Here is a 23,993-nt window from a genome sequence, read left to right as displayed (position 1 = left end):
GAGTAAATACCTGAAGAGTGATGTTCTCTGTTCCGGCGATCAATACTAGCCCCATGACTCTACTTCTGGCTACCTTCTAGTTAAAAACAAATTTTTTAATTCTGACAATTTAATTGCCCTTCCCAAGTTCACATTAACTTGCTTGGGGAAAAGGGCTTTAGGTAATTTTTCAAAGAGAGACCCTCCAAAGTGGTTATTTATAAAAGTCATTTTGTAATGGGCAATTTCTTTAACTTTGCAGAAACTGAGTCATATTTTTAAATTAAAACTTAATACTTCCTCTTATGATTAAATATTCTTTATGGAAATTAGCAGCAAGCAGAGGGCGTTATTTGATTCTGGAGGGCATTTTCTTCTATTTTATAGTTTTAAAATTTATTAGAAATCAGTTGTAATGATTCATAACATTCTCTCAATACACAGAGCCCAGTTTGTCAGTTATTTATTATCAGAGCATTTTAGATCTGGAAAGAACTTCAGGCTAAAGTTTAGTTTAACTTTATTCTTTACAGATAAGGAAATTGAGGAAACAAAAGGCGAATGTAATTCTTGGTAGGTATAGGATTAAGCCCAGGTTAACCCATGACTAGTCAGTATTTCTTACCATTGTACTATGCTGTCTTCCTAAATTCATTGTTAAATATAATAGGAATTTTATATTCAAATTAAAGCCACATTAAAAAATTGTAAATGATGGAAAGATTGGTTTTAATTCAAACAGTAAAAGAGTTTATCAATAGAATACTTTTGAATTCAAGACATTTTTATTTTGTAGCCAATGTGCTTGCTTATAGAAACATAATGGGGATTTAACATAGTTTAAAAGGTATCTTTTAATCATATGGAATGATGCAAGTACCTCATTTGGTTTTTCAGGGATGACAGACCATGGGAAGATGCTAAATCATGCCATTCTCTCATAACTTCAATAATGCTGGATACTATTGCTTTCTTTTTAGTATCAACATATAATAGTTTCTCTCTCTAACACTTTTAGGGAACCCATGATCATTAAGAGATGAACTTGGCTTGTTCTCCTAACCATCATTTGTAGTTTCATTAATTTTTCTTAGGTAAAATTTCTTGACTTGGAATCCTTTGGAACCTGCACGAACTATAAAGTGGAATTAGTTTAGGACAAGAGTTGTGTAAAAGACATTCTCTGTGTCCTGTTCAGAATGAATAGTTATGGTCCGTACTTCACATCACACTAAGTGGATACCCGTATGTTTTATGTACATTGAGATCACTTTGTTATTCTAGTAGTAATCTTTTTTATTTAAACAAAGTGGCTAATTCTTAATGTGTAAACTTTTACTGTAATACAGACTATTGATTTAATTCACTGATGCGGTGGACTTTTTAAAAGGGGATTTACATAGGTGGAACAGTTTTCTATGTTCTTACTTTGTTTTAATTTTACTTATCTTGCCTATGTTGAATAAATCAATCAACTCATATCCATTAACAGCTCTCAAGAACTTGAACTTTACATTTTGAGGACCAGCTTCTCTCTGAGCCCTCTCATTGCTCTTAGTTTCATTGAATCCAAAGTCATGATTCAAAGAAAGCATTTTAAACAAGTTTATCTAATTTTATGTAACAGTCGCACTTTAGTTAAGTTGGACTAAATATTAACCCAGAATTAAATGTGAGGTTAGATGAAGGGAGTCTGTTACTAGTGATATGAAAATTTTTAAGTTACCATGTTTGGTAATGATTTTATTAACCAGAAAAGATCTGAATCAGGCTTTAAAATTGAACCAAAAGTATGTTCTGACTTCATCCAATTAAACTTATTGTAGTGTAGAATATACTCACAGAAGTTATCAAAATAGTTGATACTTGTTTTAATGGTTGATTGAGTATAAGGCAAACGAAAGTTGAAAATATACTTTTCCCAGCACATAAACATGATAATTATCTTTTATTTTATGCTTGGGACAGTTTTGTTCTAATTTTGAAAAAAAAAAAAAAAGTTCTTTAGCAGAAAGCTATTAGACCATTGAGAATTGAAAACCAGAGCATGTGGTGTGTATTAGAGTACTGTTGGTAATTTTACTGCTGCTAACTTAAAATCCTCAAGGGGGAGTTAATTACAGGAAAACCATTCTAAATATCAGTAAGCTGCATATTTTCCATGACAAGAGGTTTTTCAGTTGAGGTTGAACAATTCCAGAATCTGAGCTTGTAAAAATAAGTAAATAAATAAAAAATGGGTGTTTGTATGCGTACAGTAGACCTATAATACTTTAAAATTTTTTCATAAAATTTTATTAAATTCAGAAGTTAGTGTATTTTAATGTGTCAGCATGATGAGAACATATTTAACAATTTTAAAATTCCAGTTGAAAGGGATAAGAAATTATATTTAATGGTCATTTAAATGAATGTGAATTTATTTACTGAGCTATTTTAATTACAGCGTTCCACCCCCGTTTTCCTTTCATATAAGCTTTGTGTACCTCACGACATGTATGGCAATAATCAGAGAACACAGTGAGAAAAGTGTTGAATTTAGTTGTTTCTGATGTGCTTTGGCCTATGCTCATCAAATTTAGGTTTGGAAATGAATATTTTTTTTATTCTGTACTTTTTTAATGATTCTGACTTAACCTTTTAAAATGCACTATGAGAAACATAGGAATTAGTAAACTAATCAGTAAATTACACATGCATTCATATTTGTATAGTGGTTAAAAGCCCAGATCCTGGTGCCACACTGCCCGGATTTAAATCTTGACTTTACTTTTCACTAGCTGTGTTGCCTTGGGCCAGTTACGTAACCTCTCTGAGCCTGTTTATTCACCTGAAAAGGAGAAATTAGCATTGTTTACGAGAATTGAGTGAGTTAAATATGTAAAGTGCTTTGAACACTCCCAGGCACATGATAAAAGTTCTGTAATACTAGCATTATTATTATTTCTGCTGTAAAGAAGGAATTGTAAGTCCAGGGAATCAGAATGTAACATACTGCTTTTGTACTAAATTCTGACTGGCAATTGTTAATTTATTATAATTTATTTTATAAGAAAATACAGAAGATGGTGATTTCTTCTTGTATTTCTCAGTGACCAGTTTGTTTTCTTAGTAAAATCGATAGTAAATTGGAACAGATCTTGTTTTGGCTAAGAGCAATGTTTATGAGTTCAGAGTAGGGAAATATAAATATTCGAAATATAAACACTGATATAAAAACATACTGCTGTTTTCAAAAAAAAGAAAAGGGTTTTTTTGGGGTATAATTTTTTTGTGGCTTATAAAAATATAAAACCATTTGAATTAGTACTTTAAATTTTTCTCAAATATTTATGGAGACCTTCATATGTGTGCAGCATACTTATGTGGATATGAAGGAAAGTAAGATTTTATTTACCCATAGTGGGTATTCAAGATAAATATAGAAAGTTTCTTTCCATGACTTTCTAATTTAATAGGAAGCACCTATGTTCTTTTAAGTAATGCCATGCGTATTGTATGTAAAGGATATATATGGTGAACTCACAATACATAACAAAAATAAACTTTTATTTTAACGTTATCTATAACCATACTATTAAACTCAAAGAAGCTTTGATTTGTAAGATTCATTAGGTAACGTGCATGTAGTTTAACTATCCAGCATAAATTATCTAGATATATATTAGCGATGTTACTGCCCATGGAGTGCTTTATCTTCTGTGGGTTTGGGGCTTTAAGCCTAGGCATAAAACTGCAGAGGAGTAAAACGCCTCCCCATCTGATTTCCATATCAATGGCTGCTTACTCGGTGGATCAGGTGCTTTGCCTCTGGGATTTCCTTAGCTGGAAACCAGGAATGTGGGGAAGATGCTAAACTTTCCCTTACGTAACACTGAGAGCTTTTAAAAAGCACAATCGAGAAGTTACTGTCTGTTTTTATGTATTTCTTAAGGAGAACGCTGCTCAGAGCAATGGAGTCATTCTGGAAGGATATGGGGTTCTGAAGTCAGAATTTTGAGTTTCAGTGTTTTCTCCTTTCAGCTACACCTCTGCTCCTCTTTCTGGTTCCGGTGTTGGTTGGTTGTAGGTGCTCCTCAAAGCTGCTTCTTCACTCCCTAGGTTGCCTGTACCCTTTCCCTCCATCCTTTCCTTTCCTGCTGCCTTGTTAGAGCCTGAGAGTCTGGTGCCACTGCTGCTCTCCGCAGTCTGCTGCGGCTCAGGCAGTGGGGCTCCTTGCCCAGAAGCCTCTCATCACAGGCTTTCTGTTATGTTTGCCCCTGGTGTGTCTTAGCCCTTTAGTTTAAACACAGGGAGGAGGGAGCTAGTGTTTGAGCCTCCTCTTAGTTTCCACACTACCTTGCTCCTGGATATTTGTATAAGGGCTGACGTGGGGGGGCGGGTAAGGTGAAATGTACACGCGGGCAAGGTGAAGGAAGGAGGGAGGATGGAGCTGAGAGGCAGAGAATGCAGCTTCTCAGAGCTCCTAGTGCTTTATGAATGTCAACTATGGCTTCAGTATTTGGCCTGAATCCTTATTGGCTACTACTCTCTTAGCTCTGACCCCTTCTCCTTCAGAGCCACTCCTCAACCATTTCAAAGTGTTTTTCAGTACGATTTTATTCCAGGAATGAATCAGTCTTTCTTATTTTTCAGTGTTAAGTAGGTATTGTTTCTAAAACTAGGTTCTGATTTTTTTCTTTCTACTGACAAATTTCCAAAAACGTGCTGCCTTTGAACCCTCTCCTGCCCTAACTATAAATAAATAAATGATTCAGTGAGCTGTGCAAGGGTCAGATTTAATGGGATTAGGGTGCTTGTTCAGGATAACGTTAAACTAAGTTTGGGGAATCATGTTTGTCAGAAGGAGCATGTGTGCCATCCCATTCACTTTCCCCACTGTGGGTGCCTCTCGGTGTAAAAACGATTTACCATCTTTGGCCACCTATCCTTACCTCAGTTCCCTGCCCCTCTGCCAGAGGACTCTTCCCAGAGCTGATGGACAGCTTTGTTTCCTTTTCATTTCAGCTGCAGATGAAGATATCCTTGCTAAAGGAAAACAGTCCATCAAGAGTCAGCCTTTAGGAAATCAGAACTCAGAAAACGAGATCCTCCTGGAAGGCGACGATGATACTCTGTCATCCGTGGATGAGAAAGACCTAGAGAATCTCACTGGTAAATTCAATGGTTGAGCAGCTATTTCAGCTAGCTCTAGGCCAATAAGCATCTACTTACTTTTTCAGCTGTGACGGCTAGAACTACTAAGTTTACACCCACAATTATATTAGATAATTTTTTTTTTTTAGATAATTTTTTTTTTGTTCTTTCAAACATTTTCCACCTAATCTTCAACACTGTTTCTCCTTTATTTTTCTATTCTTCCAGTCTCTTTACCCTATTCTTTTTTTCTGAATAATTTTCACTGAAAAAGAAAAAAAATGTTTAAAAGCAGCAACAGCAAAAAGAATTGCTTCACTCATCCCATGGGAGTTACTTAATCTCTATAAAATGAGAGCTATAAGTAAAATTCTGCCAATTGTTTTGTAAATAAAGCTTGGGAGCAGATGAGCTATTTGCTTTGATATACCTGTGTTAGAGAACATGCTGCATATACATTTAACTCCCTCAAAAAAAATCCATTCCAAGAATGACACGGCTTTACACAGGATTCACATATTTTACCTGATATAGGAATTTTGATTTGCGCTCTGCAGATTTTCAGTTTTACTTCCCTTATGGGAAAAATTCTCTCGTTTAGCCTGAAATTTTAGCCATTCATTAACTGTTTTTCTTTTTTTTTTCTTTAATGCCCGTGGCTCTGTTCTTCAAGGTAGAAAGTCTGAAGGTTCTCCAATTTCTTTGTTGAAAATTATATAATCTTCTATTTTGACAATTTTAAGAGAAAGGACATTAGAAGTATATTTAGTGACATATGTGCAAACTATGCTACTATGCAATGAATGATAATGACAAGCAAAAATAGATAATGGTATCTTCTCTGATGACCATAAACCTTCGTGTAAAGTAACATAAAATTAATTGGAGCACAGTGTTAAGGGATTTGGGGCGGGCGTAGAGAGTAAGGGGACAGTGCTGTTCTCTAGTCTTTTCCTTCACATCCATTTCCTTCTCCTTTATTTTGCTTCTATTCTTGCTACTAGTAATACATTCATACAGTAATAGAGGTGAAAGGGGAGTTTAATTATATAATCTTGACAATGGCAATAGGATTAAGAAGTAATCCACACTAATAAAGTGGTGTGGGTTAGAAATGAAGTGGAAATTGTCAGGGGTCTTCTTTAGGACCTAGGCTGCCCTAGATCCTGCAGCTGTCTGCTTACCCTGTAATTGAATGTCTGAGAGTGATTGAAAAAATGTTATTTCTTCTCAGGATTACATGCTAATGTACAGAGGGCAAAGGAGACAGCAAAAGAACACGTAGCTGCTCACTTCATCCATTTATAGGGATGAGCTTTGGGAAATCATGGCTGTTCCGCAGCTATCTGCTGCCCATCTGCAAACACAATGTATTTGTACATTGGGAATAGAGGGCAAAACCTGCTCTGATCTCCACAGAGCATCCCTTCCATTGTCCTACTGGCACACATTAAGATTGATGTGAGATTAAGGACCAACACCCTTCTCACAATCGATGGAAATGTCAATTCATCTGAATTTTGAAACACTTACTCACCAATTGATTACCTGAATAGGTGTACTGTGTTTATAGGCACTATATTAATTCAGACCTCTAAGTGCCAATCTTCTCTTGCTGTTTTCTTCACCTATAGAATTTGTGCAATGAGGAATTGACATGGCATTTCAAATTCTTACTACATCTAGCTCTACATAAATATATGTGTATATATACATATATATATATATATATATATATACATATATATGTATATATATATATGGATAAGAAAATCGTTATTTCCAGTTCTTATTTTAGGTTTAGCTCTAACATACTTTATGTTCTTCTATCTGTATTGAATCTATTGTTTTCAGTAGCAGGCTGATTTGTCTCTTTGATAAGCCCTGTGGAGATTTGATTATTCCAATAAAAATTCATTCACTTGGAAACCCACCCTCCAGCTGTTTACTCCCAGAGTCCCTGAACTACCCTAATATTAGATTTGAAGGCATTGAACAATATTTAACAGTGGAAAGACAGGCTTAGAAAATAAGTATTTTTACCAGTCTTTCATGGGGAAAGTTGTTATGGGACAGGTTTTGTGTCAACCTGGCACAAAATCTTTAGCAGAGAATATGGTGTAATGTTTCTCACTTTGCTAATAAGCTAGTGATCTTTTTTGTAATCATGCCTCAGTCAAACTCTCAGCTAACCTCTGGCCTTGGGAGCCTATTGAGTCGTCCTTGCTCCTGGTTGTTGTTCCATGTTGTTTGATAGCCCGAGGCTTGTTTTCTAAATGGAATGTGGATGGACTTATTTAGGCAGAGCCGCCCGCTTACCATGAGATTAGACCAAAGCTTTGCAGTCTCTCTGTAAAATAATTGCCTCCTCCTCCTTTACTGTTTTCATTAATTGCCTATTATAAATCTCTTAGTATCAGAATCCTAATTTTGCGTGTAGAGGAAAATTTAGGGTGGGCAGAATTTGTTAAGTGTAGGATTTGGCGGGCAATTTGGTCCTAGAGGTGAGAATTTTAAAATTAAATTTCTGCTCGAATCTACTTGATTTTTTTTTTTTTTTAAATGTCATTTCAACTTGTATGGCTTGTCTTTTCCTTTTGTCAGGTCCTGTTAGCCTGACCACACCAGCTCAGCTTGTGGCCCCCTCTGTTGTGGCAAAAGGCACTCTCTCTGTCACCTCCTCCGAACTCTATTTCGAGGTAGATGAAGAGGACCCCAACTTCAAGAATATGGACCCCAAGGTGAGACGATGAGGATCCGGTTTCGTTTTTATGAAATTTTGTTTTCCTTTTGATAGCATGGTGTGCTGTGAGGTAGGCTTGGCATGGGTAGAGTCTGATCGGCTTAGTTTGAATTTCTTACTGAATTGCCCTCTCCCTACGTGCAAGGCAACTCTGTTCTTTAGCCATGATTCCCTTACCAGCTAGTTAGATTATTGAAGTTCATTTAGATTCAAAAAACAATTCCCACTTAATTTCATTTATCATTAGCTCATTCAAGGGTGGGGGAGAAACTCAGGGAATATCTCCTGTAAATATATATTGCCTCAAAGGGCCCAGGGTGAATTAAGCCACAAAATTCAGTGAGAGGTGAGAGAGAATTTTGTTTAGCCTTTATGTTTTCTGGGTATAATACCAATATATCACTCTCCTTGCTTTGTCCTCATGACTTACTACTCTGCCGTGCGTGCATGTCTTGTGTGTGTATGAGATACCTCTGTTTCCCATTACCTGTAGTCAATTTTACAAGCACTGCATAATTTCCTATTCTTAAATGAAAATGTAATTTCCCTTTAAAATGTATCTCTGGTTACTTTTCAGACCTTGGCAACTTTATTTTACTAAGAAACATTCATGGCATAGCCATAAAGCCAAAATTAGGTTTATTTCATGAAAGTGAATGGTAGAATTTGTTCTGAGAAAAACAGTCTCTTTTAAAAAGAAATGAGCAAAATAAGCATCCTGTAGAAAGAGAAGTGGTTTTAAAAAAATGGAATACTTTCTTTCATAGGCTGATAGCGTGTGTGGACACACACACACACACACACACACACACACACACACACAATTCTGAGTTTATTGGTGGGAGGTTCTTTGGTTTTGTAATCATGTGCATTATTAAATTTTAGTGATTTAGAAGTATTTCAAAATAGTTCCTGATGAAAATGTTATAATTTTATTAAAAACTTTACAATCACCTCTTGTCTCACCCATGTTTCTAGCACATTGTTTTAAAATTGCTGCCTTTATTAAGATAGAATTTGGTAGACTGTATGAAAAGAAGGCTACAATGGAACTGATTATTTTGACCATAATAATTCAGCTAATGCAATACAGAGAAATCTTTAATTCAGAAATTACACCAACTAGAAAAATTTTCACTTTGCTGCATGGCTGAAATGTCTGAAAATGTGTTTTAGTTTCTTCAGGAAAGAAAGGTGATGAAAATTACTTAAACTCTCTAATTTACGGTAGTTTGTGAATTTGAGAGTCTGAAATTTAATTCAGAATATTCCATTATGTTTCTGGACATACATGGCTTAAAATCTAACTCGTGATTTAAAGGTATCTAATATAATTATACTCAATATAAGAATCTCTGCCAATCTTGCAGTTAGGTTCTTTGAATTGATTTACTCCTTTAGGGGAAGTTATAACTTTTATTTCTCTCTGATCTTATTTCGTGGAACATCATTACATTATTTTTTCCCCTGTTGCTTGTGTGATACAAGGATCTTTTACCCTAATCACAGAAATTGTTTTGTATCACAGCAACCTGCCTAATGTTACAGAAATGACAATTGCTGCTAATTTGTATTTAAAAATTTCTGTTCAACCAGTTATTGGAAGAATTTTTTATTTTGTTTCCATGTTGGTGCTTGAAGGTATTTGTAATGAGGCCATTGTGTTGCTGTTGTGTTTTTCTTTTTTTAGTTCCATAAAATTAAATAAGGAGGGAAAAAAGATGCTGAATTTGGGGAATTTTTGTTTCTTCTTGTCAAGACTTAAAAACTTTTTTCCAGGGATAGTGGGAGGAGATATGTGTCTAAAGCTGTATATACTTTTGAGCATGCAAAAAATGGTCCTTTTAAGATGTCATTTTAATCTTTTAAACTAAGCACTGTGGCCTGAAATCATTTCTTTGTCAATGTAACCACCTAATCCTTGCTTTGAAAATGTTCCTAAAAATCAGAACATTTTCTCCAGAGAATAAATTCATTTTATTAAAAAAATTAATGTATTTGTTCGAACCACTTAGTATTACAGTGATGTTTGTTCAACATCTGTAAGAAGGGAGACCAGAAATAGATATTGGTTGAAAAGCTGGAGATGATTTCCGAACTGATAAGATCATAGTTTATATTTATAACACAGAACTATTTTAACTAGGGAATTTTTACCAGGAAATCTTATGTCTTAAGCCTGTTTGTCAAGCGAGCTATGCTACAGAGCCCTGAGTATGTACCTTCCTTGTTTTTCATCCATCTCTGCTATCCTGCAGCTCATCCTTCCATTACCCTCCCTCCCCCACACAAACTTCTACTGATCTTTAAAATTTCTTTTTAGAACATTTTTCTGTATATCTCTCATTTATGGATTTTTCTCAGTAAATTAAAAAGGGCTAATTCAAAGAATAAATGTTACATATTATAGGGAAACATCTGACATATATTCTGTACCTGTGTCTCATCATTAACATATTTAATGGAGTTCATAGTTTCCTCCAACATAAAGAAGACAAACCAATTCCTTTGGGATACTTTCACTTTTACCAATTACTTTATTTTCCAATCAGATATTCCCCTTCATTAAAAAGAAACAAAGTTGAAATGCTAAAATGAGTACATGGGATTGTTACCTTAGAAAGGCAGAAAGAGTAGGAACTTTTTGTACTTATAAATCCTTGAAACAGTAATCTTTCTTTGGTCATAAAGTTGTGTCAAAACCTTTTTTGTTTAAATTGCCTATCAGATGCTTCTGAGTAATTCTAAATAATTCTGGGAATTTGATAAAAATGATCTTAGTTTGGGCATTTATAACCAAGCTGTTTTAAAAATTGTAGTAATTCATAAGTCTGGATTGTTCATTTCACCATTTGCTAGGAAAAGGAATATTGCTATAAGCATTTTATTCTTTTCCAGTGCGGTTGATTTAACTATTAAGTTTTTATTATTTAAAGCTTCAAGAGGACAAATGATTGAAGGAAAAATATCAACTGATCATGTTAACTATTCAGAAAAGATCCATAAATATTTCCTATGTATTTCAGACTCAGAGTAGATTTTTTAAAATTATGGCATAAAAAGCAAATCTTTTAATTTTTAGTGTGAAGTAATCTTTTCTATTTTAAAAATTAGGATCAAAATCTGTTCCATACAAGATCTGTTCTTTTTTTTCTAGTGTGAAACAAGATATTACTTTTAATCTTAAGATCTATAGAACCAACACATATTATATAGTTGGATAAAATTAATGTTTTCTAAGGATTTTTAGTGGGAACTTGTATGGTTAAATGTACAAAATGTGCTGTTTTTGTAAATTTTGCAAATCAATATTCAAATGGCAGCTTCTTGTATTTAGTTCCTTAAATTCACATCTTTACATTGTAAATTATAAATTGTGATCTCACCTGCCTTATTTAACAACAATCCACAAACAGTCAATTACAATGTAAAGTAATGTTTTTATTACTGTTTTCAACAAGACTGCTTAGGGTGAGGGTAGAGGTGCAAGAGAGGGAGGGGCACAATCTGACATTGGCACTGAGATACATTTAACATCAGCAAAACTTTTCTTAAAAGAGAAATTTTACATATAATTAAATACTTTTTTTTCACTTGGTGACAACATTCAGGCAACCCAAAACAAAATGAAATGAGCGAGAGAGAGGGAGGATGGAGGAGAGAGAGAGAGAGAGAGAGAGAGAGAGAGAGAGAGAGAGAGAGAGAGAGAGAGAGAGAGAGAGAGAGGCAGGCAGAGAAGAAAGAAGAAAGAGAAGGAAAAGGGGAGAAACTACTATACATTGATTTGAAAATGTACCTTGGGTTTCATTTTGTGGTGGCAAAGCCCGATTGCTTCTTTTGTGTGACCTTTTAAATTCACATTGTTTGGAAGAAAACGATCACTTTTGTGCAAGAATGTGATTTTGTGTTGTTTGGCTTGCTGTCTTTTTGTTTGCCGGTTAATCAACGAAGGTCTGCTGCTTGTTCCTGTTTCTTTCAGGTGGCTTACATAAAAGTTTGTGTCCGGAGTTTCCGCTGTTTGTCGCAGAGTTGTGTGTGTCGTGTGAGAGCATTCCCGTTTGTGTCGCTTTTCAAGCAGTCCCCAGCACCCTATAGTTTGTCCAGGCTTTTGGGATTGGTGAGAATTTCCCTGGCCAACCTCCAGGTCTGCTTGGCAGCACTCTCCAGGGCTGAATGGGGCTTGCCCTGGAAAAGGTCGAGGTTGGGCAGAAAGTAGTGAGGGCAGCGGCGGCACTGCAGGCAGGAGATGAGCTGCAGCAGGATGCCGTTGAGCCGGTCGCCGAGGCACGCCTCGTCCCAGTCCGTTTCCCGAGGGTGTTTCTCGCACTCGTACAGCAGCAGCGTCTTCATGTGGTAGTTATTGAGCGGCTGGCCTGGCAGCTCCAGGTGGCGGTCCCGCAGCGTCTTCAGCACCGAAAGACACTTGTTTCGGCAGCCGCCCATCAGCAGGCGGTTCTCAGCCTCCCCGAACTGGAGCACCCAGGCGTCGCTCTCCGCAGAGCTTTGCTTGCCGGTCAGCGAGTAGCACTCCTTCGAGAGCAAGTTGAACCCTTCGGCCTTGACCTCCGCCACCCGATTGGGGCCTGGCCAGGGGATGTGAGGCATAGGCCACTGCGCTGCACTGCGAGGCCAGATACCAGTGCACTTGAACGCTGGCGTGATTTGCACCACATAGCGCTCCCTGATGCGCAACTTGACCTCGCTGGTGTCCGCGATCATCTTGACCACGTCCCGATAGCTGCACTTGTCCACCGCCTGAGCCACCAGCGTTTGGAAACGTGAGCGGATCTTGCGCGCGGAGAGGTAGCCGGACGCTGTGATGAACTCGACCCAGAGAGACATGCTCCGCTTCCGACCGTCGCTCAGTTTGAGCACGGCGCAGCCGGGCAGGGAGCCGTCGTCCACGAAGTTGAAGACGCCCATCTGGTTTAGGTAGAGCACCACCTCGAATTCTGTGGGCGAGATGACCTCCAGGCCCTCGTAGCGCGCGTCGATCTCGCTCAGCGAGCTGATGAAGCGCGGCTCCTGCACCTCCACTTCCTTCAGCACGTCCGAGACCACCTTGCACACCTCCCGGATGGTCTTGGCGATGGCCGCCTTGCGCGCTTGGCAGCGCTCTGTGTAGTATTTATTGAGCTGGTAAACCAGCTTGGCCTGAGCGGCGATCATGTTGGGGCACAGGTCCGGGCTGTACACCGGCGTCTCGCAGTACGTTGAGGGATCCAAGGCTCACGCGCTGGTGGTAGCCCTGCGGCTCGCGAAAGAGGTGCTGCGCTCCCCCAAGCCCCACGTTCGCTCTGGTTTCCAACGAGGGCTGACCGGCTGACGCTACAGCCGGCTGGATCTTTCCCCTTTCCGAAACCCGTTTTTCTTCTCCAGAAAACAAGAAAAAAAGGTGATATTTGAAAAAAAATTACAGAACCTGCTGGTACTTTTTTTTTTTTTTTTTTTTTTTTTGCTTTTCCTTGATATGTAAAATAAAGATGTGCGTGCTGGAGAGATGAAGGGGTGGGGGGGAAAAGAGAGGGTGAGAGAAAAATTCAGGTTACCCAGAGGTTAGGCTTAAAAGTCTACAGCCGAGATTGCCCAGAAATCTGCAAAAGAGGTCTTTTAAGTGCCAAAGTAAATTCAAAAATAAAAGCGAAACATTCAGTGTTTCATTCTTAAACTTCTCTCCCAGGCTGGTAGGACTTGCATAGGTGAGTGCCTTTCTCCTCACCCTCCCCCAAATGGAAGGTGAAGGATGTAATTAATGTCCCGAGAGCGGCGACGCGCAACTCAGTCCGCGGCCCCCTCGGAGGTTAGCAGATGCCCGCACTCTCCGCGCTTGGTCTCGTCTCTTCTCGGGGGTCGTGTTGTAGCGCGTTCCTCTCTTCCTACCGGAGGCGTTGTTTGGACTGGGCTTGTTTGTTTGCAGTGGGTTCTTGTCTTTCTCTAGGTGCAAACCGCTGGAAGTTGTTTGATATTCATTTCTGCTTCGTAATTTATAATTTTGGCCCTCACAAAATCTATTTTAGTGTGACGAAGTCGTTGCTTGCGTTGCATCTGGGGTTTAGTTATAACGATTCAAGGGTTTTTCTCCTCCTCCCCCTTTAGGTTGCTTGTGCTGAATCCACTTTCTGAGTCGTCTCTCCCTCCTCCCCTTCGATGTCTCTCTCTCTCTCTCTCTCTCTCTCTCTCTCTCTCTCTCTCTCTCTCTCCCTCTCCCTCTCCCTCTCCCTCTCCCTCTCCCTCTCCCCTTCCTAATCTCTCTCCCTCTCCCTCCCTCTTTCTCCTCCCTCCTTCTTTCTCCCCTTCCCTCCCTCCCTCCTTTTCTTCTCTCTCTCTCTCTCTCTCTCTCTCTCTCTCTCTCTCTCTCTCTCTCTCTCTCTCTCTCTCTCTCTCTCTCTCGTTTCCTGGAGTTATTTAGTTTATGAATGGTCCAGGGCCATCATGAGGGGGGTGGAGCTTCAGGTCCTACAATCGCTATCCGAGCTGTCACTGCTTTAGCCAATCCGAGAGAGAAGACAGGCATGCTTGGCCGACAGTAGCAGCCACCGCTGCGCTTGATAAAGAAAGGGGGTAAAGAGAGAAGTAAGAAAATAGGAGGAGATAGTAGAAGTCAAACGCTCACACACATTTCACAGCCCCCTCTTCTTTATCCTCCTCTCTTATCAGTTGCAAGGAAGAAAAAGAGTCTATATAGAAGGGACTTCCTGGACATGGCTGGAAGAACGCGAGGGGAGTAGCAATGGTTCAGAAAGGTTCACTTTTTTTTTCTATCAACGTTGTGAAGAAGATGGAAACTCTAACAAAATGACTTTCGCTTGAAGGCAAATGGGAGGAGGGAGGGGAATTTGGAAAAGGACCTAAATTTTTCTAGATTTTTCTCCTCCAGCAGTCTTCCTCCCTTTTCTTCTCCTCCCCTCCCATTGTTGCCAAGAACAGTTGCTGCATTTGTGCACCCGTGCGGGGCTGGAGTCGATATGCGGTGTGGGTTTATGACTATAAATCTCTTTTCAGTAATTTCCATATGCTGTTGAAAAATGGGGCAGGGCAAAAATAGTACAAGCACCTTGCTTGATAATTACTTCATAATTAAGATTCATATATAGTTTGTGCTATGACTTGATTGTTTCAAGGACTAACTAGTTATTAAAAATAGGTTTCAGTTGTGAGAGATGGTGCAAATTTATATATGGTAACATTTTGTTGGATATACATTTAAATTAAAACAAGCCACTAAAAACCGTTTTAAACTTAATAAAAAGAAGGGAAGTACATGTGAACCTGAGTTAAAGTTTTCTTAAAATGTCAGTGTTGTAAATCTAATTTTGAATATATTCTCTGGCAGTACACAGTTTCACTTGTAAAACGATTTTATTTTCATAATTGACTCTTGCTTTTGAAAGACTTCAATGCTGCAAAAATCTATAACTATCCTGTTATTGATTACACAGATGTCTTCACTCCTCCCTTGGCATTTCAGTGAAACTCACGCTTGTGCTTTTAGTATATGTATTATCCTTTCAAACTGGACCCATTGTAGCCTTTCGGTACTTTTGGATGAAAAAACTGTTAAGTGTTTGTGATTTGCTTCGTATTGAGGGTTTATGCTTGAACCTCAGGTGTCTATCTGGTTTCTGAGTCTTTTTAAGACAAACCAGGTAGATGGAATTATTTTTAGTTAGATTTGGGATGTTATAGTCTCCGGTAATGCTATAAGAATAAAACTTTATGAAGCCGTTTGGACGAAGACTTCGTGTTGCAAAACTGTGTGCGGCTTTTACAACCCCCCCTGGGAGGGCTTACCTTGCTGTTTAAAAATCTGGACCGGGTGAACCTCAATTCAATTGTATAGAGAAAGTTTATTTCTCTCCTACTTGATGTCAGACACTTGGACCTCTTGGTTTTTTCTTACGTATCTGGTGCGGACCACTGGTAGCTTGTCACCCTTTCTAAAGAACTGTTCGGCCTTTTTTTTTTCTTTCTTTTTTTTTAATCAAGTCGGATACATTACCTAGAATCTGTCTTCAGTGGCAACGAGTTGGGGAGAACAGTCGGAAGTAAGCATACTCTAAACTCGTACGCAGAGCTTTGGTCAACTTGTCTGGAGTGGCAGAGACTTGGGGCAGCCGCCAGACTCCAGCCTTCTTGGGGGGGGAGGATGCAGCTTGCGTCTCTGAATCTTTGGCCGCAGAAGGATCAAGGGGAGCCGCGCCGCTTTCGGGGTTTGCGCGTGTGGAAATGGAAAGCCCAGGCTCTGTCGGTAACCTGGCTGTTGCCCGAGGGTCACCCCGGCACGCTGGGAAGTATTACCGGGCAGCAGGGGCACTTCGCTGCGGGAAGTTGTGTGACCAGTCTGCCAAGGCTCCCCAGTAGCTTCTCCCGAGAGCAGTTACGGGGCGGAGACGTGTGGCGGGGCTAGAGGGTGCAGAGCTTTCCCTCCCAGACTCTGGAGGTGCCGCTTCTTCGTAGCCTCTGGTCCACCAGCGGCTGAGGCCTCGCGCGTGGACTGGCCTGGCCCACGAAGTTCCTGGGAGTGTTTGTAAAAAGGCCCTGGGGTGATGGCAGGAGCCCATCCTCGGGGCTCCGGTGCCTCTCCGCGCCGGCCGGGTGCACGGGTGGGCGGGCGCCTGGCACTCGGTCCGCGCCCTCTCCTCCCGGGCGGGGCAGCCCCGGCCACGCGATCTTCCCGCCACTGGTCGCCGGGCACCCCACGCCACCTCTCCTCCGGCTCTGCCAAGCACCGCTGAGTTTCCTCGCACCCCTGTCTCCGCGTTTCCCCACTTTTGCATACAGAAGGCTGAGGGATGATAAAACGTTACAAATGTTTTGATTTAAAAACAATTCATTACCAATTTACCCTGTCTAAGGTAGATGCTGTAGTAAATAATAAATCAGTTAAACAAAGGCGACTTTAATTTATTGCCGCAGTACTAATTAGAAACATCATTCCAGCAATAAACTTAAACACTTCCAGCAAATAATGCTCCCTCTTGCTCGGTCCCCTCTCCCCTCCCCCACCGCAACTCCCTCCTAGGCTGCCTCTGCTCTCGGAGCGGCTGCAGCCGGGTGTTTGTGGCTCCGCTCTTCCTCTGGTTGAATAATTGAAGGGGGAAACGGTACCGAGGAGGCTGTAATTGAAGAGCCCCTGTCACCTCTGCTTTTATGTATGTTAGTGTAGAAGTCCATCAGCAGCTCCTTGATGGCGTATTAAAACGAAGTGGCAGCCTCTTCGGCAGGAGATACCCGTATTCTATTAAAGGAGACCAAGTGAGAGAAAGAAACTCTAGAGGCTAAAAGCCACTTCAAGTCTTCAGACCCATTGATCTGTATTCTCTTGTTATAATCCGTCTCATCATACTTGAGTTAATGAGGCAAAGAGGGGGAGCGAAATCTGATGGTTCTTGACAAATTCATTAGGGAAGCTGCAGGACATTTTATTTGACTGTTAAACATCTTGTTTGTTTGGTTTAGGCAGTGCCAACATCAGCATGCTTCTGCAGAGACCTGTGATGGTCTAGCTACAGCCAGTCCTAAAAGGAGGACATTCAGGATGTCACTGGGGTTTGTTTTGTTTGGGATTTCCAGTAGTCCATAACCTTCAGACTTGTCTAGGCTGTGCCTTCACCATCATTACGTTAGGGACATTTCGGAGAATAGCAGAGGGTCATACTGAGGTGGGGGTGTGGTTGTAATTACTATAAAATATGTATGTTTAAGCTTTAGTCTGAAAATGTCCCATATCCTTAAAAAAATGAGTCAAGTTATACCAATTACTATACTAGTTTTTGAAAAATGTCCATGTGTAAATTCCAAAAGAATAGCCAGGTTACATATTACAACATCCTGTTTTTACTTGATCATGGTTAAATAAACTTTTAATTATGAATCGAATTTGCTCTTGCAATGAAACACAAAAGTAACAAAAAAAGGAAACAAAATTTTAACTATATTATACAAATAAGGTATTTTAAAAAGAAAATAGGCATATTTTAATTTGAGAGTCTTTTATGTTTAAAATTAGAAGCCAATAAAATTGGGTACTCTTTGAACAGCGCTACAATAAGGTGATGAGTTGACAGAATACTTAAAAAAGAAAATATTTCTAATTAAAGAATAATGGGCAATTAAGCTAGAATGCTAATCTTACATTTTTTTCTACGATAATTCAGTACTTGATTTTCTGAAACTATTCTTGAAAAGAAATATTTCTTGAAAAGAAATAGTACAATTGTTGGACTAGCTTGCATAAGAATTCAGTCATATTTTCCTTCAGCCAATTGTAAACAACCTCAGCTTAAGTGCTCTGAGAAAGAACCCTGTCTGTCATTTACAGGAAAATAGTATGAGACAAAAAAGAAAATGAATGCTCTTAGCCTGTCCTTTTTATACATTCTTGCACCGCTGCGGAAGCTGGAACTACTGCAGAGAATGTATGAATTTGAAAAGAAATGATTCAGTAGTTCACGTTGTGTTTCTCAGAAGCAAAACCGAACTAATGGCTGAAACCAGTGCTTCTGTACATCTGACTGTTACAATCCCGTTTACATTTCCAGACAATACAGAATCCTTAATGTGTTTTATTTTGTGCTGATCTTTACTTAGAAATGGGTTTACTGAGTTGAACTTGAGTGCTTTTTTTTGCTTTATCATATCACTGAGACTTACAAAGATACCCGTTATTATCTGTAGAAATAGCATACATTATTTCAATAATCTTAGCTAAAGATTATTACAGATTTTAGAGCATATGATTTTATTTTTTAGGAAAACATTTTAGAAGGATTAAAAAGTAAATCTGATTATTGACTTTAAAAACCCAGCTTTCTGAAGGATTTGTACTTTTTTGGAAAACAGTGGACCTGACTACATGTTTACCTGTATCTATTCTTATCCTCTAAAATCTAACATTGAAATAGCTATTTTTGATTCTCATATACTTAATTATTCGACATATTTATAAAAATGCTTGATTTAAAAAAAATCGTCAAAATATAAATGGAGAAATAAACAGCTATTAAATTCTCAGAAATTAAAATTCCAGTAGAAACAGAAAAAGTAAATACCCCAGGCAATTTCTTAATGTATTAGTTGATAAAATTCTATTGAAGTAATTATATTAAAATGCCTGTAAGAAGATTTAACTACTGTCAGGATTATACTATCCACATTGTATTAAAAGTCAAAGTAAAACTACTTTTTTTTTTCATTCTCTGTCAAATGATATAACTTTCCCAAACTCCGAAGTATCATAGAGGTTGTTTCTAGGCTATTGATAATTATTATTCTGGAATCAATCTGGAGAATAATCAATAACTGAATATTTTCTTTGAACACATCACTATAATGCCTGTTAATTTTAAAGGGTCAAAAATGCTGTTGAAACAAGTTTTTGCTTGTTTGTTTGTTTGCTTTTCTCACAAAGTAGCTTAAAAAAAATCAAAACAAAACCTTGTAGTTCTCTTTGATTGGTAACCCAACGGTATCGCTTTCATTTGAACAGTTTGAATTTAAGATAATCTGTCAGGTAAAAGCAATAGCTTTGACTTTGCATAGTAAGCCTTTCAGACTGTACTGAGAAACAAATGCTTTTATATACTTTTGAATATTATATTATGGGCCTCTTAAGTTTGTTTGGTCAATGTATATGATAAGTGATGTTTACACCTATGAGATTTTTACAAGTCTAATTATTGTATTGTTTAGTATGAATCGAAAATTGAAAGTACAATATATATTTCCCCCCAAGTTGAGTAACAAATGTATACATATATGAGTAGTTTATTAAGTTATACATAATTTGCTGTCACCAAAGTATACAATGATGGAACAAAGAACTTGTACTCAGGAAAATGGAAGTAAGCAGCCGTTAGCCTGGCTGAAAATTCAATACTATTGTATTATTGAGCTAGGATATGGAATTTAAGAAAATCCAAGTTAATTCAGGAAACATTTCTCAAGAGGTGTTTCTTTGAACTTACTGTATTCTCACTTATGTTGGTATATGTCTTTTGCTCTCACCAAGAAATCATTTAGCTTTTTCTCATTGTAAATATTTACATTTACAATATATATATTTTTCTCATTGTAAATATACACATTTTTGAGTTGTAGCAGTTAGATTCTTTTATTTCTGTTATAGTTAAACAGTTCTGAAAAATTAGGTCCCTTCCTTCCTTCCTTCCTTCCTTCCTTCCTTCCTTCCTTCCTTCCTTCCTTCCTTCCTTCCTTCCTTCTTTTCTAACAATTTGAACTTACTAATATACTATGAAGTAAATATTAAAATTTACCTGTTAAATAACTTTGGCTTTCATAGCTCACTGTAATCTTCAATAAATGTCAGGGTGCTTTTAGTAGAGCTAACTCTTAACCATCTAAGGAATGATTATACAATTCATGGATTATTATTTGTTTTTCTTCCACCTAGAGAACCAAATTTTACTGGTCTTTTATATCACGTACAGAAGATAGGAAAATCAGGGTACTCGATATTGAACTTGATGCTAAACAAATTAAAGCTTTTGATTTCACTTTGATTCAAGACATCAAATTTTATGGTTTAAATAAGGTACGATATTCTTTAATATCGTACCGTACTCACATGTAGAACATGATTCTTGGGATCTTAGAGCCATCCCCATTACCATTTCTACTTTCTCTTGTGATCAGTGTCAGATATTTATGAAACTGATGATTGAGACTAGGGATATAGATTATGCCAGTACTGAGCTGCTCTTGGCTCAAAACAGAAGACATTTTAAACGTAGGTCATTTGAGACATTTTATGGACCTATGTTTAAAATGATCAGTTAAGCATATCATCTGGGTAGTTTTTTGTTACATTTAAGAAAACTAGCCTTTTTAAACGTCTTAGTTTATTTCAAAATATATTGATTCTTCAGCACTTCATCTATTTTAGTATTAGTAGTAATTTGGCATCAATCTTCTGCTTAGATTTTAGGAAATTTTTAATGGACTTTTTGTTATTTTTAACGGAAATGTTAACAATCTAACCTGTTCCTTTCTTTAAACATTGAATTAGAGTAAAAATGATTTGCTGAAAGGTTTCTCTGATTTGTTGTAGGGGTTAAACAACAACAACAAAAGTTCTTCACTGGCTCTAATCTATGTATAGAAGACATCATTGTAGAATAAATGATAGAACATTTGATGATATAAAGAATGGAAACTTTTCCTTTTACCATCTGAAATAAAGCTAGGATATAAAACAGCTGTCTTGGCCTACGGATATCAAGGCTCTGCCAGTCTGTTTCTTTTCTGAAAATTTCCTTTCTATCTTTTCTTATTCTCTTTGGATCCTAAAGCGTCATTCTCTTACTTTTTTCTTTTTTTTCTTTTTTTTTTTTTTTTTTACAAAACCTGGGTTAGTAGGTTTAAATCAACCTAGATAGAGTGAAAAATCTTTGATCTATGGCTACGACTGTTTTCAAATGATTTGCTTGCTGGGACCAGACACTATCCATGCCCTTTCACTTTGCTATCAGATAGGTACATACACAAAGGACCTGAAAGGCTACCAGATGCATACTTAATCATCATATTAGATAAGTAAAGGGTTCCAACTCTCCTTAATTAGAACTTCTATTTCTAACAATTATTTGTTGTACAGTGCCTTGCTGGTTCCATGGTCTACAAATCTAACAATCTTTTCCATACAGTCAAAAATTTTACCATCAATTAAAAAAATGATATAAAGCTACGTTTTTTTTTTTTTTTTAAATATAAGGTTGTTGCTGTCATGGATCTTACCCAGGATAAGTGCAATAACGAGAGAGAGCTTGAGAGTATCTAAGGAGCATTAGTCTAGGGGGTAAAAAAAGCCCTGAATTTTTGTACTAGCTTGGCTACAAACTAAGTGAACTTGATCAAGTCACTATTTCTACTCACTGTTTTCTCATTTGTTAAATGGGGATATGGATTGGGAGTTTTTTCTACCTCTTTATATAAAAGTCTGCAAGTTCCTACCTTAACACGAGTAAAGTTCTTGCATCTTTCAGCAAAAATGCAGACTTTCAGTCTTGCTCTATTATAGGTGTATAGAAGTTTTCAACATAAAAATCATAAAAAAAAAGCTTTCAAATGGCTATATTCCATATTTTAGACTTAAGGGAAAAAATATTACAAATTATAGATTGGAGACACCTATGAGAGACAACCAAATTGGAATACTAAGAGTATTTTGATTATTGTTGATAGGAGGTGAATAAAAAATATGAACTCAAAACAGGCTGTCTATTTTTTATATATAGAAAAAACATCATTGTTTAAAGGTGTCCACCAGGTTAGCAAGTGTGTTTTTTTCTTAAATATTGAATTGACTCTGTTTCTGGCATTTTCATTAAGATTAGTTATTCTGTAAATATTAGTTCATGAAGCTAAAGAAAGTTCAAGTTCATCATTAACTTTTTTGCAAAAAACTAGGGTGATCAGTCTTCTCCATAGAGAAATGACATTGCTCTAAGCAACTATAATATTACCATCCGTATATGTTGTGTTAAAAGATAGATCCAGGCAAGGAAATGGTGTTCAAAACATGAGTCACTAAAGTCAGTAAAGTTTTATGCTACTTTCTCATGCTTTTCACTTGTTTTCATCAGAAGATCTGACAAGCATAAAAGTGTTAACATCTTTTATTTTACAGATGTTCTTAGTTTTCCCTCAAACTGTAAAAGATGCTGTATCAGAGTAGCATGGTAGGAAATAATTTCAACACCTCCCTTCACTGATGCAGTAACTTACTGTCTAAGCTCATGGATATTTTTGGAGGGTGGAAAGTGAGGCAGGAAGAGACCTCATATTGAAATCTAATTGTTCTCATTTTGAGGTATAGATCGGTCAGTCCATCTGCTGTATTATACGTTCTCTCTAAAATAGCTTTTCAATTGGCATGAGTGAGTTAATTCTGTGTTGTGTTCCTTGAAAGTTCCTCATCAATGCAGTAGAAGTGCCAGGTGTGACCACTGAGAGAGTTGTTGATGGACACTCTGGAGGTTTGCAAAGTGCAAACCTAAAAGACTAAGAGATGAGAAATGCATTGCTATTTGTGAATTTATGTTTTATCTCACTTCACTTGAAAATTTATGAGTAGCGTGGCTTAAGGGTGCTGGAGTTGTGTGTTCCAGGGCTTGCCCCTACTGATAACACCCTTGTTGGCGTGAAAGTGCAATGCAAATTATGACAGTTACAACCTTCTGTTTTGTTTAACCTGTCAGTAGATTTCCTGGCTCAGTGCTGAGGGCAATGGTGTGTTCAGCTAGTCCATATTCACCTAAACTTAAAAGGTCAGGTTTCTACAGGCAAGCCTAGTCAAAGCCTAATTGATGAGGAGGGCAGGGAGACAGAATTTACTGTTCTGTTGGCTAGTTTCATATCGTTAGGTTGTCCTGAAAGCATCAGGCAGTCACAGCCCCTTTCATGTAAGTGCTGACCCTAGACAGGAGCTGACAATCAAAGGAGGCAGCCACAGGAACCAGTGCAAGTAGGGTATTGATTTTTCAGTTAGGTCTAAGTAGTTTGTAGTATGGGTAATGGGTGACAGAGGCAGGTATGTCATTATCAATGAGCTCCAGAACAGTAGCGACAACCCTCTCTCATATTTCCTTCAGCACTGACAGTCTGCATCCAGAGGCGGTCAATAAATCGTCCAACCTTTAACTGACAAGTGACTTGGAGGTTTAGGTTGAGGGGTGGAAGTTACAGTGCTAAACTTCTCTCTTTGAGCATGTACTGGATTTAGCAAGAGAGTCAGTAATTACACTGTACGTTTTTGAAGTTTTGATTGGCATAAATCTGTGCAACTCTGAAAATCAGAGTTTACTTTTAAGCTTTGGAGAATTTAAGAAGTATATTTACTTAGTTGAGAAATAAAGAAGTAAGTCAGTTATGAAGATACTCTGCAAGGATAATTAAGTTAGGTTCTTAGGTTATAGTTTTGCTTTTATTTTGGACTAGATCCTTAATTTAATCATAATATTTCTGTCATAAAAGTTCAGCAGTTAGAAATTACCTCTCAAAATCCATTTTGAGTTCCAATCTCCTCTTAAATGTTTTAACTGCAGACCAATTTTAAATAGAAAAAAAAAGAACACCTGAAACATTTGTAAGTTTGATGTATTAGCCACTAAGCAGT

At 37.8% G+C, this 23,993-nt stretch overlaps 2 protein-coding genes across 4 annotated transcripts in view; one reads left to right on the top strand and one right to left on the bottom strand.

The window, feature by feature from the left end:
• LRBA (LPS responsive beige-like anchor protein) overlaps nucleotides 1–23,993 on the top strand; it is a 570,825-nt gene that overhangs the window by 309,322 nt on the left and 237,510 nt on the right. For all 3 annotated transcript variants that reach the window (XM_081075612.1, XM_081075611.1, XM_081075613.1), the window contains exons 39-40: nucleotides 4,987–5,133; nucleotides 7,720–7,856. In XM_081075612.1, coding sequence (XP_080931738.1) covers nucleotides 4,987–5,133; nucleotides 7,720–7,856 — 284 coding nt within the window. The remainder of the gene's footprint in view (nucleotides 1–4,986; nucleotides 5,134–7,719; nucleotides 7,857–23,993) is intronic.
• Nucleotides 11,287–13,324, bottom strand: MAB21L2 (mab-21 like 2). Its single transcript, XM_081075618.1, has one exon. The coding sequence runs from the start codon at nucleotides 13,025–13,027 to the stop codon at nucleotides 11,948–11,950; it is 1,080 nt and encodes a 359-aa protein (XP_080931744.1). The 5' UTR covers nucleotides 13,028–13,324; the 3' UTR covers nucleotides 11,287–11,947.

The sequence above is a fragment of the Rhinolophus hipposideros genome, assembly GCF_964194185.1.
Source record: "Rhinolophus hipposideros genome assembly, chromosome: 16".
In the NCBI taxonomy this organism is placed as follows: domain Eukaryota; kingdom Metazoa; phylum Chordata; class Mammalia; order Chiroptera; family Rhinolophidae; genus Rhinolophus; species Rhinolophus hipposideros.
The sequence above is the reverse complement of the archived record's forward strand: the minus strand, read 5'-3'. Positions and strand labels throughout refer to the sequence as shown.

Coding starts and splice junctions, on each gene's coding strand:
- MAB21L2 (XM_081075618.1), bottom strand. CDS start 13,027: ATGATCGCCGCTCAGGCCAAGCTGGTTTACCAGCTCAATAAATACTAC.